The sequence below is a fragment of the Nuphar pumila genome, chromosome 11 (genome assembly GCF_984573655.1).
Source record: "Nuphar pumila chromosome 11, dmNupPumi1.hap1.1, whole genome shotgun sequence".
In the NCBI taxonomy this organism is placed as follows: Eukaryota; Viridiplantae; Streptophyta; class Magnoliopsida; order Nymphaeales; family Nymphaeaceae; genus Nuphar; species Nuphar pumila.
Genome location: NC_143259.1, coordinates 100,703,307 through 100,721,005, shown reverse-complemented (window position 1 = coordinate 100,721,005; position 17,699 = coordinate 100,703,307). Strand labels below are relative to the sequence as shown.

The following is a 17,699-nucleotide window of genomic DNA, read 5'->3' as shown; positions in this document are numbered from 1 at the left end:
ACCGCGCTTTCTATAACCCTCTTCTGTTTCCTTGGAAGCTCCATGAATGGGACTTTTATTTTTTTGAAAGAGTGGAAGTATTTTTATTCGCTAGTTTTGTAGCAGGGCGATACCTCATCATCATTCCTGCAGACCTCTTGTACTGATTTTACAGATCAAGTGAATTTTATCCTTCTTTAAAAAACAAAAATAAAGAGTGGAAGTTGTTCATTCAATTGGAGTTTCAGCAAGCAAGCACATGTATTTGTACTAATCCCAGTATTTTCCTTTTGGCAATTAATAACATCTCTCTCTCTCTCTCTCTCTCAACAGTTGAACACACTTATGATTTGCATCCGAGCAAGACTAAATGAGGTGCATTTGAAGGAAGCATAGAGTTTGAGTCTCTATGAATGCCAAATTTATGTTTAAAATCATGCACAAAAGAACTACAGAGTTCTCACTGATGATTCATACAAGATTTAAATCCAAGATAATTCTTTATTAAGACATCTTAATACATGTCATATGTTGGGTCCAAAGATTTGATGAAGAAAGAAAAGCACAAACATGACTGACTTAACTACAAGGACCATATGTCACCAAAAAGGATTCATCTCTATTAATAAGACATTTACATGTAATGGTTATATAATAGCCGAGTGCATTTGTTGTGCCTTACCATTGATGAATTACATGTGCCAAAGTGATGCCAACCTATTCTCGAGATTACCAAAACAACATTCGAGCTGTCACTCCCAGCATATATATATATATATATATATATATATATATATATATATATATATATATATATATATATATATATGAAAAACCCGTAATGTCAACTGGGTAGATCATCAAACGATGATTGGATGCGCCTTGCGCATCGATTTTGTGCAAAAAATGAGCATTAGCAGTGGTCACGGCCACCGCAATGCTCTTGGAGGAAAATTGACTTTTAGCAGCAGTCATGACCACTGCTAAAAGTCCTTTTTACGTTAAAATAGAAGCATAGTTGTTGATCAATGCGTGATCAGCTATAGATAATCATCCGATTATGTCAGGCAATTTATGTGTTTTGAGGATCTGGGTTACTATATATATTGTAATTGTGCAAATTTTTTGTTTCTTGTTATGATTATGTAGAAGTGTTGCTGAGGTTATTTATCTTTCAAATATATGTGCTTTGTCTGACCTAAAAAAAATGTGATCTGACACTTCAACTGGATAGGCCTCAAGCAGGTTACAACTTAGTCTTCTTCATCATACAGCTAGTGCCCATTCAATTTGGATTGATTTGGTTATCAATATTGATTGCCTACTTATATAGCTAAAATTGTACTTGTTTTACTCACATAACCTACCTATCTTAGTCGCCGGAACTTGGATCTTGCCGTTATTGGTTCCAAGGATCAATGAACACGAAGCTCAAGTGCAATTTAATCATGGGAGGGGAATCCCAACATTATTAGTTGTTATGGGCACCCCAGAGGCCACCTTTTCCAAGCAGGGTGTTTGATGTTGTCCACTCTGCATGTTGTAGGATTCTTGGTTGAACCCCTCTCTTTCTATTTTTTCAATTCTTTGATACTAGAACAATATGATATAAGTCTTATTTACTAAACTACCAAGTTTCAGAACACAGAGCGACACTACTCCAAGTTAATTGAGACTGATCAGAAGAGGACAGACAAATACATCAATAAATTACAGGAAGGTTTGCGGTCTCGCATGATAACAAGCATGCCTCATAAGTTTCAAGTTGTCGTGATAGTAGCTTCAAGGATTAATACAGACTGGGAGTGATCCAAGGGTATCGTAGGAAAGAGGCTAGCAGCAAGCGATGGGAACAAGAGAAAATTCCCAAGTGGGCAGGAATCATGACTACCTTTCTCCAAGAGAGAGTTTCAAAAAAAGAACTATGATTCATCGGTTGTGAAACTACTACAAAGACAAGGTGTAGTCCAGCCTGACCAACAGACTAACTTTAGCTGCCAGAAGTGTCGCTTGACCTACCTTGAAAAACCATATTGGTCGTGAAACTACTATATAGTACAATGTTAGCTCAAGTTTATTCTCATAATTAATATGCCAGGGATAAGCAACAGTAAGATAAAGCCAAGTATACAACACTTCATATAGAATAGATAGTGATATATTGTTCTTCTCCTGATATTACTTTAATACTCAAGATGAATCAGATGTCAAATTTATGGATTCATATTGCAGCTTGGGAAAAGTTGGTGGATTTCATTTTTTGCAGATTTTGGGTCAAACTGTTTCTTGATTGGAAAATAATTAAGTGGGTGTGCAAAGAATATGCAAGCAAGGACATGGAAAATGAAGAAGGCCTTCCCTTGATTGAGGACATACAACCTTCTGAATATATGTGTATGCATACTGGGAGCAATAAGGAACAAGGAGAGCTCTTATTGAATGTGTCTGTCTATTTCATGTTTTAGAAAAACAACATATTGGTTATATATATATATATATATATATATATATATATATATATATATATATGAAATCACATAATGCCTTATATTTAATAAATAGTCGTTTTGATTTTTATGAAACACACACACACACACACTTTATATATATATATATATTGCAAGTTTGATACCCAAGGTGTGCATTGGCCATTTTTACAAGACAACTAGAAAACCACATCTTTACGGATGGGGCTTGGAGAGAAAGGAAGAGAGACATATTCAAAAGGCAAAAATTTGCTTAATAATTTTAATGAAAATGAAGAAGTTACACTCATTGTTGATCTATTTCAAAAAGAATTTCGACTATGAAATTGTTGCATATGAATTTTTTTTGTTAGATACATCATGTGTTGCCTGCAAAGTATCTGTATGCTCTGGATTTTCAAAACAACACTTGGTCAAAACTTCATGGATTTTTTTTTCTTTACAGCAAAATTTAGAAAAGGTTTTTAGCAGCAGCAATAGACGATAATGAGTTGTCAATTTTAGAAAATGCTCAGCAAGTTACAGGTATCTGGCCAAGCACTCATTGACCATTAAAGTATTCTATTTATGAAAATGAGTTATTTATTACAAATATTACTGCTTGAAAAAACATTATTCTTTAAAACTGGGTTTGAAAAGGAAAGGGTTCAACATTATCTGAAGAAACCTTGGAACTCGATGTCGCCTTGCTCCGCATATTGCATCAGAGGTTCAGTACATATATCCCCCATAAAACGGTGTCAGAACCATTGTTGGTATAGTAGGAAAACATTCAACTCAAAGCAAGTATAAATTATAAAAATACACGGAGCCACTTAGGGCCACAGTTCGAAACGATGCTTAATTCTCCAAGACTTAGTGTATATCACAAAAGCCTCCTTAGTGCCACAATTGAAACATCAAAACTCAAGTCTCCAAGACTTGGTATATTTGTATCCCAGGAATCCCAATGAGAGCTCATCGAGCTTAGCTTAGTCATGCGGATACAAAATAGGTCTTTGCCCTATCGGTCCAGTATTATATTGATCTCTATACCTTTCACATGGTTATACGTGAATCATCAGAACAACGCACATTCATTCATTCATTTATTCATTGTTGAACCTAGAACTAATGCATTGTTTCGATATTAATCATTCACCCCCTAGTACAGGGGAGAAGCTTGAACTTCGACATCAACGTGATGTTCTAGAGGTTTATTATTCTATGTATTTTAGATACCCCAGAGGCCTGATGACCCTATCCATGGTGGGGCGGTAGAAATCATACCGAGATAATCCCACCAGGTAATTTTGGATGCATCCTCTACTGCACTAGTGGGGTTCAATCCTTAGATCTTAAGGATAAGCCGACCTCCAAACCTTCTGAATGGCGAGAGGTCCCTTGAACTCTTTGGTTGATAATAAATCCATGTCACTCATGGTTATACCATCACTGTCTACCACGGTGAGCATAAGTCTTAAATGGGTTCGGCAACATAACCATAATTATAAGACATTTGAATGCCACTTAGGAAAATCAATGTGTTATGCACTAAAGGACATATCTACCCCAACCCCATTCAGTATTTGGAAACACGAGCCACCCATGTGGTCAAGGGACTATCGTTAAGTTTTATTCATATGCATGCAAGACTTCGCCCTCGGCATCAACGACCTTCATGAGTGTTTCACTCCTTTCGGGTGGACAACCAACTCTGACACATCACCCTTACGAGTCTTGTTGTATAATAGTATTTCACATGAGCATGTATATACAACGATCACCATTGATTGACTGCTTGGCATATGTAGATGCAACAAGTACTGACCTAGTCAAGGCACAACAACTACTCTAGTGCATCGACACTTATGTGTATGGTGCCCTTACAAGCGGCGGTAGCACTAGCCATTCAGTCTGAGTTCCGACAACAGGGTCATCATTGTGTCATTCAAACTTGCTCAAGAAAGTAATTTGCCAAATATTTCGGCATCACTTTCTCTGTTTGACAGAGGAAGCTTGATGATCCTTTCTACTTTATGGAACGTTACTTAACAAAATTTTGGCAGCACCTTCTCTGTTTGATGGAGGATGTGATATGATCTTTTTAAGTTCAGTGAGCATCTTTCAAAAAATTTACCATCACCTCCTATTTTTGACGGAGAAAGCGTTATGCTCATTTAAGCTCGATGAACATCTTTTCAAAAAATTCGGCAGCACTTCCTCTCTTTGATAGAGGAAATATTATGCTTAAATCGGGGATAGATGTGCACTGTTGTGTGTACTTTATGTCTATCATGGTTCATTGGAACCTAGGCCTTAGTTAGGTCATGCACACGTGACTTAGGAGGTTACGTAAAAGCGGTTTTACACAAACATTGAAACATTTCCAATAGGGGTTTCTTTCGTCAATCAAAGTCTTGATCATGGATTGGCATATGGAATCACATTTGGTGATAGGAGTTGACCCTCATTTATGTACTTATTTATGCACAACTATATATAATATAAGTAAGAGCATGTGCACGATATAGCGCAATGACATAAGTGAAAGTATATTTAAGGTTCAGGTGGTAAAATCGAACTAAATAACTTGCAAAAAGCAAATAGGTATATATTTGAGAAAAGCAGGATCCATGACATCATTTGATGCGATGACAATCTTAAAAGCATAAGAAAATACATATATATTACGGAAAGCAGGAGCCTTGACATCGTTCGAGGCGACGATAATCTTAAATACATAAGCAAATATATATATATACACACACATTACGAAAAGCAGAAGCCTTGGCATCGTTCGATGCGAGAATAATCTCAAAATCATAAGCAAATAGATATTTATTGCATAAAAAGGGATCTTGAAATTGTTCGACTCAACTACAATCTCAAAAACACAAACAAATATGTATATATCGAGAAGAGTAGAACTTTGGTATTGTTTGATGCACAAATCTACCCAAGATATGTGGTAGTGCTCCGACATGGTGGTTGAGGCACTCCTAGGTCGTGGTCGGCATGTCCTTTATGTTCGGTACGGTCACAACCAAGAGTGTCTCTTAAAGCTTTCAATGAAACGGTAATACGATGAGATCTAGACCAAAAACCGGATTGAACACTCATATTCCAAAATACATAATGAGTTAGAAATTTGATAGTTCTCTAATAAATAATGGTTTCAAAATATATGATGTTGATAAGTGTGTCTATAATAAAGTAGATTATAATTATATTATTATTATTTATTTATGTGTTGATGATATGCTTCTTTTTTGTTCTAATAGTGAATGCGTAAACCAAACAAAGATTTTTATCTTTCATGTTTTATATGAAATATTTGGGTGTTGCAGATGTTATTTTAGGAATCAAAATTATGAGAAATAATAATGACATTACATTATGTCAATCATATTATATTGAGAAAATTCTTACAAATTATGGGCGTGGCTACATACGCCGAGTAGTCGATCAAAGGTGATCGTTGTATATATCTGCTCATGTAAAACACTATTATACAATAAGACTCGTATGGGCCAACGTGTCAGAGTTGGTTGTCCACCTGAAAGAGGTGAAACGCTCGTGAAGGCCGTAGATGCCGAGAGTGGAGTCTTGCATGCATATGAATAAAACTTAGCAATAGTCCCTTGACCACATGGGTGGTTTGTGCTTAAAAATACTAAATGGGTTTGGGATACATATGTCCTTTAATTCATAACACACTAATTTTCCCAAGTGGCATTCGAATATCCTATAATTATGGTTATGACGCCGAACCCCTTTCGGACTTATGCTCACTGTGGTAAAGAGTAATAGTACAACCATAAGTGACATGAATTTATTATGAACCAAAAAGTTCAAGGGACCTTCTGCCACTCAGAAGGTTTGGAGGTCAGGTTATCCTTAAGATCTAGGGATTGAACTTCACTACTGCAGTAGAGGATGCATCCAAAATGATCTAATGGGGTTATCCCGGTATGAGTTCTACCACCCCACCATGGACAGGGTCATCAAGCCTCTAGAGTATCTAAAATACATAGAATAATAAACTCGCAGAACATCGCGTTGATGCTAAAGTTCAAGTTTCTTCTATGTACTTGGGGGTGAACGGTCACCACAAGATCTTCTTCATGATCTTCTTCTTCATCTTATTCTTCATTGTTTACCCATCCACTTGGTATATCATTTGGATCACATTCTTCTATGAATGTTTCATCGACCAATGAAGATATGACATACATTTCATGCGCAACATCGTGACCATAAGAGAAGTCATAGATATCATCTGATTGATAGTAATCACTCTCTTCAGTTAACTTGTTTTCTTGTAACAGATCATACTCAGGGTATAGTTTGGACTTCACCTTGCAAATTGCCCACCATTCATTTCTATCTGACTTTTTTGTACACGGATATGAAGTATAATAAATTTGTTAAGCTTGCGAGGCTAATATGAATGGTTCATATGTTCCAAACCTTTATTTGTGATTCACTTCCACAATGCCTGAGGCTTTGTCGACTCTTGTTGCAGTGGAATCAAACCAATGACACTTGAATAACGTTACCCTATTATTTATGCCTAAGTAAGTCAAGTCCATTATTTCCTCTAAACACCGTAATAATCATGTTCATTTTCACCGTAGCTGCTACCCGTGACACACACCACTATTCATCGTTAATTTGTTTATACCATAGTCTTTTGTATGAAATCAATAACTATTTACGATATACCCGTTGTAACATTGCACAACTTTGGTTAGACCATTTTGTAAATCACATATTCCTTGATCTTTAACATCACCATGGCAGACCTACACACAAACAAAAACAATGATTGTGATCTCGACCAACTAAGTAAGTTAGTGTTGTTTACAAGTACACAATTTATGTGAGCGTCCTTACCAATTCTTTCAACCACTCCACAAACTTAGTTTCACGTTCTTTTTGTACTTCTGCATCAGTGAGATGTGAAACTTCTCTTCGCAACTCCATATCAAATCGTCTGCAAACCATAAATACTTATATTACCGAACCATGTATGCATGTATAGCACATAAAAGAATTTAGAATTGTGTTGTGTCTACATATACTTACTCGATGTATGGGTCGATCGCTGAGCAATTAAAAAGAATATAGATGCGTGCTGCATCTTGCTCTCGATCTGTCAAGAGTCTTGATCAACAACTACCAAATGCATGCCCAAGTAGTTGAAATATCAACAGTTTGTCAGCTACAGTTACTTGTTCTCCATCATCGTTACAAGGCGGGCATGTGTAACGTGTTGGAATGTGATGTCCAAAGTACATAGATGAGAAATTTGAAATCTCTTCTAAAATGTATGCCTCACAAATAGAGTCTTCTACTCTTGCTTTATTACGAACTTTTTTTTTTGAGGTCAAACATGCATCTGTAAAAAATATATATTTCAAATTTGAAATATCTGTCACTGAAGACACAAATATAAGAAAACATATATCTTTTAAATGGGTACATCCACCGATATTGCACAGGACCACCAACCCTTAGTTCATATGGCAAATATATGATCAAATGTTCCATAACATCGAAAAATGCTGGCAGAAAAATCATTTCTAGCAGACAAACAGTAGTGATGACAAAGTCCTCGAGATTCATTATATCAGATACTATGACTTTTGATGATGTATAAATATTCTATTTTATTAACACATTTTTACTATATAAATGCATCATCTATAGGTTAAGGACATACACTTAGGTTCATAATGATATTATAGAGCTCTGGTTCGAATTTCATCGAAATCAGAATTAATTTGAGGAAATTAATGCATTTACAATGTAACGGGTCATATCTCGGATCCGATTTAGAAGATCTGGATCCAGACACCCATTTGGATCTTGGATTTCGCTCAAAATACATTGATTCAACCCAGCTCCAGCCCATTTGAGTTTTTCATAAATACTTTTCTAAAAAAACCCCTCCTACATGAGGCGCCCAGTAAATATTTATCTTTTAACAATGATTTTGTAAAATAGCCAAAACAAGCCAAATCGTGTATAAGGGAGAGGGACGCCCATTCCAGCCTTATCTTTGCTTTGATTTTCGTAACCTAGGGGCATAAATCTTACTCACCTCTACTTCCACCCAGCCGCCCCTCCCATTCATGTTCTTCCTTATCCATGAAGCTCATCTTCAATGGAGACGCCATCTTATTCTTTCATTCTTTTCTTTTCACATATTGTCCTTCTTCTCCTCCTGTTGGAACTAACTTTTGATTTGTTTCTTTGCAGCTGCAGTTGAAGTGTATCCATCATGGTGGAGGTCCCGCTCCTCCATGGTCGGCCGACCCTGAACCCCGGAGCACACCATTTGCGGATCCCTGCAAAGGAGACAACAAAAGGATATTAGACAGCATCACCGAGGTTTCTCGTGGCACGAAGTCAAGCAAAGTCCGCTCTGCCTTTCCCCTCAGTCATCGGATTGCCCTGGAGGTTGGTTCTCTCATCCCTTTCTCCTAGTTAGAACCCATTTTGTGCGTGAGTTATGTGGATGTGATTTTCTGTATTTTCATTCAGCTTTAGCGGAAATCGTTTGCTCCCTCAAAACTGTAAATTGCAAAAAGTTGTCAGAGTCCATTTTTGCCTTCTTTAGGGACAAAATAGTCTTTTAGTTAATTGTTTAATTTCATGTAGTTTTAGTGTTTTCTATTAGTGTTGTTAGTGAATTAGAGTTAGTTAGAGTAATTAGAGTTACTTTGCTTAGTTAGATTAGTTAGATACTGTAATTGTAGTTTTCTTTAGTTGTTTAATTGTAATCTAATTTCTGTATCAGTTTAGAATTAATTGTAGATGCAAGTTAATTTTAATTTTTAATTGTGTACTGACTTTGTGATTTTATTGTGTAGGTTGATAAGTTAGAACAGGTTCACAGGTGTAATTCAAATATGAGGTGCCAATGCACATGTTGAGAAAAGACAGTTTTGCCCCTGGAGACGTGCAGGAGACTTAGCCTCCTATTTTAGTTTATTTTTATAGTTAGAGTGTTATTTCATTTAATTTGTAATATTGACATAGATTGTAAATCTTGTTATATTAATAAAGTGTTATTTTAGAATTAATTCAGAAGTATCCCGTTCCCTGTGGATTCGACCCGTACTCGTCACTCCGTGGAATGTCAGTTTTTATATCTTTGGTTGACGATTTTCCCAAGTTTTTATTGAAAATATCTTTTAAAAATACCCATTACAAAAAGTACAACCAACTTTCGATGCACACAATGTTCAAAAAAATCCACTCAACTCAGACAATACCCCCCATAGGTTTGTCTAACATATCATGGAATGCTAGGAGTATCAATCGTTGCATAAAGATATGACAATCTTGACTCTTCAACCCATATAAGTGTTCATCGTCAATCTTCACAACACGAGCAATGTTAGAGACATATCTATGTGGAAATCTCAACTGCCTCAACCATTGACATACCTGTTTTATTTGATCAGGTCCAAGCATGTACCTTACCTTTGGTTTCAGTACTTTGCCATTATACTCTTTGAGTTCCAATTCTGGTCATTTACATATTACTTTTAAATCCATATGGGGCTTCGAATTATCCTTTGTTTTTCCTTTATCATTCATTACTATATTGAACAGATTATCAAACACATTTTCTCCACATGCATCACATCCAAATTATGTTGTATCAATAGGGTCGGCCAATATGGTAGTTCCCAAAAAATAGATTTCTTTGTCCAATTGTGATCCTTCCCAAATCCAAGGAAGGACGTCGAACTACGGGCATATGTTAATACATCTAGAAAGTATCGCAATCTTCTTAAAATCTCTATGCCAGACAATCTTATGGCTAGACCTTTCATTTGAGTTGTGTCTGCTCGAGACACATTCCTTTGTCGTCGTAACGGATGGTCGCTCGGTAGAAATCGATGATGACACTCAAACCAGCAAGGCTTCTTTCCATGTGTCAATCTAAAAGATTTTGTGTCCTCCATGCAGTACGGACATGCTAACCTCTCATGTGTGCTCCAACCATATAACATACCATATGCAGGGAAGTGACTGATTGTCCATAGAACAACGATATTCATATTGAAATTTTGTTTTTTGTCAGCATCATACGTGGTAACACCGTCATCCCACAATACTTGTAGTTGATCAATCAATGACCTTAAATATACATCAAGATTTTGGCTAGGTGAGGTCGGACAAGGGATCAATAGAGACAAGAAAAGATTTGGACGCTTCATACATAAGTTTGATGGAAGGTTGTATGAGTTACAAATACTGGCCAGCATGAGTATGGAGTTGATCTACACCAAATGGATTAAATACATCTGTACATAGACCGAGTCTAACATTTCTCACCTCTATTGCGAAATTCTAATGAGTACGATTAAAGTGTTTCTAAGCTTCGGTGTCAACAGGATGCGTGATCTTGTCTTCATCATGTCGAACTTTATTTGCATGCCATATAATGTGTTTAGCTGTCCTTAAAGACATATAGAATCGTTGCAATCTAAGAATGATAGGAAAGTAGCGTAGCGACTTGTATGCAACTTCTTTTGATCTCGTGCTACCATTTCTTCTTGTTTTTGGCTTGAACCGAGGATGCCCACATGACGGGTATGATATGTTGTTTTCCTGATCCTTGAAATACAACATACAGTTATTTGGACAAGCATCTATCTTTTTATACCTCATACCTAGAGTGTTGACCATAACTTTCGCACGATAGAAATTTTGTAGCAATTTCTCATCTTTGGGCAACATACTCTTCACAATCATGCACAAATGGTCGAAACATGATTGACTCAAATTATACTCGGACTTCAAATTCATTAGTTGAAAAACTGCAGAAAAAATAGTGTGACTCCTGCAACCGTTCCAAAGTGGTTCATCAACATCTCTAAGTAAATCATAAAATCTACTAGCTGCATCGTTTTGTGATTCTTCATCTACTGCAATTCTTACATCACTAGGACCCATAGCAGAACCGAGTTCTGTTCCTGTGGCATCAAATATCAAATCCATATATGGATTATCGTGCACTACATTCACCCGTGCATCAAAATTGCTTCTAAATTCTTCTCCATGAAACGTTCAATTCTGATAATCACTCACAAAACCCTTCCTGTATAGGTGATGTCTAACGCCATGAGGTTCTACAAATCGATTACTCTTACAAATCTTGTAGGGACACCTAATCCGACCTGTGGGATCCACTGTACTGACACTTGCAGTTGCAAATTCAATAAAACTTTCAATACCATCTATATATTCATGCGATAACTTATTGTCAACTACCCTACGGTACATCCATAAACGGTTTGTAGTCATTTTTTCGAATGATGTTACGAAATGTATCCAAACCAGTTAAAAGAAAACCATCAAAATGCTATGATGAAGAAAATATCAAATTTATCATGCAATATATGATGTCATACAATCACAAGAATTATGATGCATGCATTGATAACTTAATATTTTTATATGCAAAACTATTTATAACATGATGCATTAATTTGAAGCATACTATCATTATACAATTTCACATGGAAGTCATAGTTAAATTGAAATTAACTACATGCATGCATGTATATAATCGAATCAAAAATTGCAATACATGAAAATCATTCATATAAAAAAATGTCAAACATGTACCTCCAACAAACATATTTCAATATCTCGCTAACTACTGTCATGCCTAGCATGCAATCCGTACTTCAAAAATAAGAACACTTCTATTTTCGTACATTAAAATCATGCTCACCATAATGTCTAAACTCCAAGAAAGCAGTCCTAGATATCAACAACTAAGTGAGTGTGTGAACAGTAAAGTGTTGCATTCAATAAATTAAATAACATGTGAAGCGCTTGCATCACTTACTCACCACGGGTATTTACCCGATTTGCATTGTTTTTGTCAATTACTTACCACGGGTGGAAGAGCACAAGCTGGATACGTTGAGAAATCTGCAAGAGATACTGTGTTAAAATGAAATCACACAGTGTTAAAATGAAGACACTCCAGAGGCAGTGATCGTCTCTCGAAGCGGCAGGCACAGGGTGATGACGTGGTTTAGGCGCCCGACGAGCGCTGGGTTCCTGAACCTCGACCCGTCGCCCTCTGCCAAAAAAAAAATAGAGGTCGGAGGGGCGACCACCTGCCGCAAAAAAAAAGAGGCAGGGTCACACCCCTCCCCCCTACCAGAGGATCACGGGGGCGACCCCCTGCCGGAATAAAAAAATGAGGCAGGGGTCGACCTCCTGGCGGAGAAAACAAATGAGGCAGGGGGCGCCCCACTGCCGAAAAAAAAAAGAGGCACGGGGGCGACCCCCTGCACGAATAAAAAAATGAGGCAAGGGGCGACCCCCTGCTCGAAAAAAAAAAAGAGGCAGGGGGTCGCCCCCTTGCCGAAAAACACAACACGCGGGAGGGGGTCGGCCCCCTGCCGGAAAATACTAACGAGGCAAGGGGGGCGACCCCCTGCCGGGAAACAGAAAACGCCACAGGGGGGTCGCCCCTCTGTCGAAAAACACAACACGCGGCAGGGGTTCAGGCCCTCTGTTGGAAAACACAACACGCGGCAGCGGGTTTGCCCCCCTGCCGAAAAACACTAACGAGGCCGGGGGGCCGACCCCCTGCCGGAAAAACTAAAAGTGGCATCCGCGCCTTTTATCAGAAAAAAAATGTGTCTTTTATCAGAAAAATCTGGGAGACGTCGGTCGGGGGGCGGCGAACCTGGGGCAACGGGTACGGCGGCAGGCCGGAGAGCGACGGCCGGCGGGCGGTGGGGGTCGGGGAGACGTCGACGAGCGAGATATGGGGCGGCAGGAGGGAGAGTGTGGCCAGTGGGAACAGCGGAACAAAAAAGAGAAAGAGGGCTTTCATTAGGGATTTACGCGACATTTAGCTACGGATTTCACGACTGCCTAAATCTGTCGTAAAGCCGTCGTAAATTAATATAACTACGTAGCGACAAAACTATTCTGTCGCTAAATCCGTCGCGAGATAGCGACGACACACTTTTTCTCGCCAAATCCGCCGCTAAAATACGCGGTTATTATGACCAAACATTTCATCGCTAAGTTGTCACTAATTTGCGATGGAAGCGATTCCGTTGATATTTTTGTAAATATTACGGTTCTTAGCGACGGATTTGTTTCTCTTGTTAATCCCTCGCAAATTAGCGATGGAATTTTTTCGTCGCTAATATCCGTCGCTAATCCCCTATTTTCTTGTAGTGTCCGCTCAAACTTGATTTTCTTATGGAAGAGTTTTGTCATCAGTAAAGCAATCCTAGAAAAATTATGGATGAATCATTGATAATAACCCGTTGATGATTCATTTTTTTCTAGGGATTTGATTGCATTAGCACAAGGTAAAATTGCTACATATTATCTTTTTGATGAAATACTATGAAAAGAAAGCCTATTGCGAATTCCAATTTTTTTTAGAAATATGAGAACATGTAAGTTTCAATTTTCGAGAAGGTTTCACAAGGTGGAGTGATCAGGTAAATTTCGGACATGATGAATTCATTTTGTCATCCAAGGATATATATTATTTTGTTCCTTTTAAGTTTATGAAATTAGTTAAATACAAAATATTTATTGATGAATGTTTTTGTCGGCACTATAGTAATCCACTTGGCAGGGTGCAGGCTATGAGGGTGAAGCCTTTTTGATCCCTGATGCAGCGCGTCTGAGTGAGCTTGAATAAAAAAACATGAACCATCGAACCCAAATGCTAAGGCCAAGCTCCCACCAAGATTGAGAAGTTCGGAGTTTTATTTTTAGCGTGTCTTCAAACACATTTTGCTTGAGATCGAATTTTTAGCATAGTGAGATTTTTTAAATCCTTGTATTTTTTCTTGTTTAGGTTTCGATGGCCCGTTAGGATCCATTTGGGCCATCGGAGGGTGTATGCGGGATTAGGGTAGTACTTTTTTTATTTATTTTTGTTAGTTTGGCTATTGTGGATCCACCCTGCTGGATTCGAAATCCAAAACCCGCCCAAAAACATAGGGAGTGGTTTTTTGAAATCTTGAAACCCTCTTTGAGAAATCGAGTGAAGGAGAGAGCTCACCCCTTTCAGCCCACTAATCACTTGCCAAAAGAACACAACAAGATAAACAAATAAACAAATTAAACCATATAGAGAAATTAAAAGAATCTGAATGCTGATTCGTAGGGAAGATATTTTTCAAAGAACACAAACCAAAATCGAATTATTTAGGAAATAATGATTGATTTCATGCTCAATCAGTGGTTTATGAAGAAAACCTTGAGAAGCAATTTCAGTCGATTCTTTCATGATTTTCTTACATTTTCTGGGAAAACATAAACATATTTTCATTGAATGGTGAGAAATCGCGATCTTATTTGGGTAAAAAAAAAGTCGTCGCTTATTTGGGTATACAAGTATGGATATGGCATTAGTGTGACAATTAGAAATGATCGGTTTGTGTCTTCACAGGTTCAGGTATGATCGGTTTGGGTATTAAAAACTTCAGGTTTCAGCTCGGGTCTTGATATTTTAGATACAAATTACTGTCAATAAAAGAAATTATAATGGATACATGCTTGATTATTTGGTGATTGCCCAAACCCAATTCATTTAAATAGTCGACAAAATTTTCACGTAAAGAAGAAAAAGGCCCTCACATATATTTGGCCCAAATTAACTGGTTGTAGACGTACACAAAAACAGGGCGAACCCATGCAAAAATGGGTCTTTCGGGTCGGTCCGAACTGAACCACATGGTAACCCTTGCCTTAGTCTTGCTCATTTGCCGAACAGCTGTTACTTCCAACCGCATGTAACCCTTAACAAGACATGCGCTCCAATGCTACTAATAGACTGAAGAAACAGCTGTTACTTCCAACCATGAAAACCCCATCTTAGATTACGTGAATAGATGGATAGCTGGTGTGCCAGCCCAACATTAATGGATGTTCAGTTACAATTTCCCTCTTAATTAACAACCTTCTCTGCTTATAAATATTCCACAATTTAGCATCACTAACCTGGTTCATACACTCAATACTACCAACATGGCAATTGCACCACCATCTCACCACCTATCGTCCTTCTTCCTCCTCATTGTGCTTACCGCTCATCTTCTCCTATCATACTCAACCACCACCTTTGCCGCCGCTGACATGACGACGTCGACGGCCGCCCTTGACATTCATGTAGAGTTGATTCATGTCGATGCACACCGCAGTTTTACCCACTTGGAGCGATTACACAGAGCAGCTAGCCGAGAGAAACATCAGCTTCGGAAGCTGCATCAGAAAATCCGGCATGGTAAACATCAGGCACAAGGTGATGATGATGTCGAAGTTTCGGTTGAGGCCGGAGTCGGTGAGTACTTAATGAATCTAGCGATTGGAACACCCCCACGCTCCTTCTCCGCCATGGTTGATACTGGTAGTCCTCTTGTATGGACACAATGCGATCCATGCATCAATTGCTCCAACAGAGAACCAATATTTAGCCCGTCAAATTCCTCCTCCTTTTCGAGGATGCTACACTCCAATCCTCTCTGTGCCTCCCTAACTTCGCGTGTAACTACATTTGATAATTCTACTGGTGGATGCAACTACAAGCTTGATTATGAGACTCCAGCTACTTCCCAAGGATACCTTGCCTTAGAGACGTTCACCTTGGGCTCGGGGAATCGAACCGTATCGTTTAAGAATATTGGGTTCGGCTGCGGCAATCACAACCAAGGTTTCGATGAGGGTGCTGGCATAGTTGGGCTAGATTGGAGCCCGATGTCACTCGTCTCTCAACTAGGGTCGTTAATCGATAACCGATTCTCCTATTGCTTCACTTTGTTTAATGACTCTGTTTACAAATCGAGTCGACTCGTGTTGGGCGACAGTGCTGCTTTGATCAGCTCAGACGCCTCGACAACGACGCCGCTGGTAGTTAACCCGCTCTTCAAGGATTCTTATTTAGTGAACTTGGAGGATATCAGTGTCGGAGGGAAGCGTCTCCTAATACCCAGTGGTTATTTCCAGGGCGAGTCTTATGGAGTAGCAGTAGGTGGTACCATCATCGACTCAGGCTCAGCGCTTACCAATATAGTACCACCCGCTTACATGTAAGAAACCGTCTCACTTTAATTTCTTGCTCTAATTTGGGGTAATGGGGTACCTAAACCCATGTTCATTAAACAAAACTTGCAACTGATGCGTACTTAATATGGTGTTTCACTTGTGATAGGCGAGTGAGGGATGCACTCGTCAAGGCTATCGGTTTACCGGTTGCTGATTCCTCAAAGGCGGGGCTTGATCTCTGCTACCAATCATTGCCAGAATCAGCGTCCATCCCTAATGTTACCTTTCATTTTGAGGGTGGTGATCTCGATGTTTCCAGAAGCCAATATTTCGTTCGTGATCCAGATACAGGCTTGACTTGCTCAGTGTTGATGCCATCAACAGTGCCCATAGTTTCAATAATTGGAGGCGTCATGCTGGCCAACTTCCACGTCCTTTACGACCTTGGCAACAACCTCATCACTTTCACACCTGCAGAATGTGGTAAACTGTGAACCGCGCTTTCTATAACCCTCTTCTGTTTCCTTGGAAGCTCCATGAATGGGACTTTTATTTTTTTGAAAGAGTGGAAGTATTTTTATTCGCTAGTTTTGTAGCAACGTGATACCTCATCATCATTCCTGCAGACCTCTTGTACTGATTTTACAGATCAAGTGAATTTTATCCTTCTTTAAAAAACAAAAATAAAGAGTGGAAGTTGTTCATTCAATTAGAGTTTCAGCAAGCAAGCACATGTATTTGCAGTAATCCCAGTATTTTCCTTTTGGCATTTAATAACATCTCTCTCTCTCTCAACAGTTGAACACACTTATGATTTGCATCCGAGCAAGACTAAATGAGGTGCATTTGAAGGAAGCATAGAGTTTGAGTCTCTATGAATGCCAAATTTATGTTCAAAATCCTGCACAAAAGAACTATAGAGTTCTCACTGATGATTCATACAAGATCTAAATCCAAGATAATTCTTTATTAAGACATCTTAATACATGTCATATGTTGGGTCCAAAGATTTGATGAAGAAAGAAAAGCACAAACATGACTGACTTAACTACAAGGACCATATGTCACCAAAAAGGATTCATCTCTATTAATAAGACATTTACATGTAATGGTTATATAATAGCCGAGTGCATTTGTTGTGCCTTACCATTGATGAATTACATGTGCCAAAGTGATGCCAACCTATTCTCG

General features: G+C 38.4%; 1 protein-coding gene across 1 annotated transcript; it reads left to right on the top strand.

Moving 5' to 3' along the window:
- Window positions 1–15,494: 15,494 nt before the first annotated feature.
- LOC149822609 (aspartic proteinase nepenthesin-1-like) lies at window positions 15,495–17,002 on the top strand. The gene is made up of 2 exons (XM_089980326.1): window positions 15,495–16,552; window positions 16,675–17,002. Exons 1-2 carry the CDS (start codon window positions 15,495–15,497, stop codon window positions 17,000–17,002), a joined length of 1,386 nt encoding a protein of 461 aa, XP_089836452.1.
- Window positions 17,003–17,699: the final 697 nt, after the last annotated feature.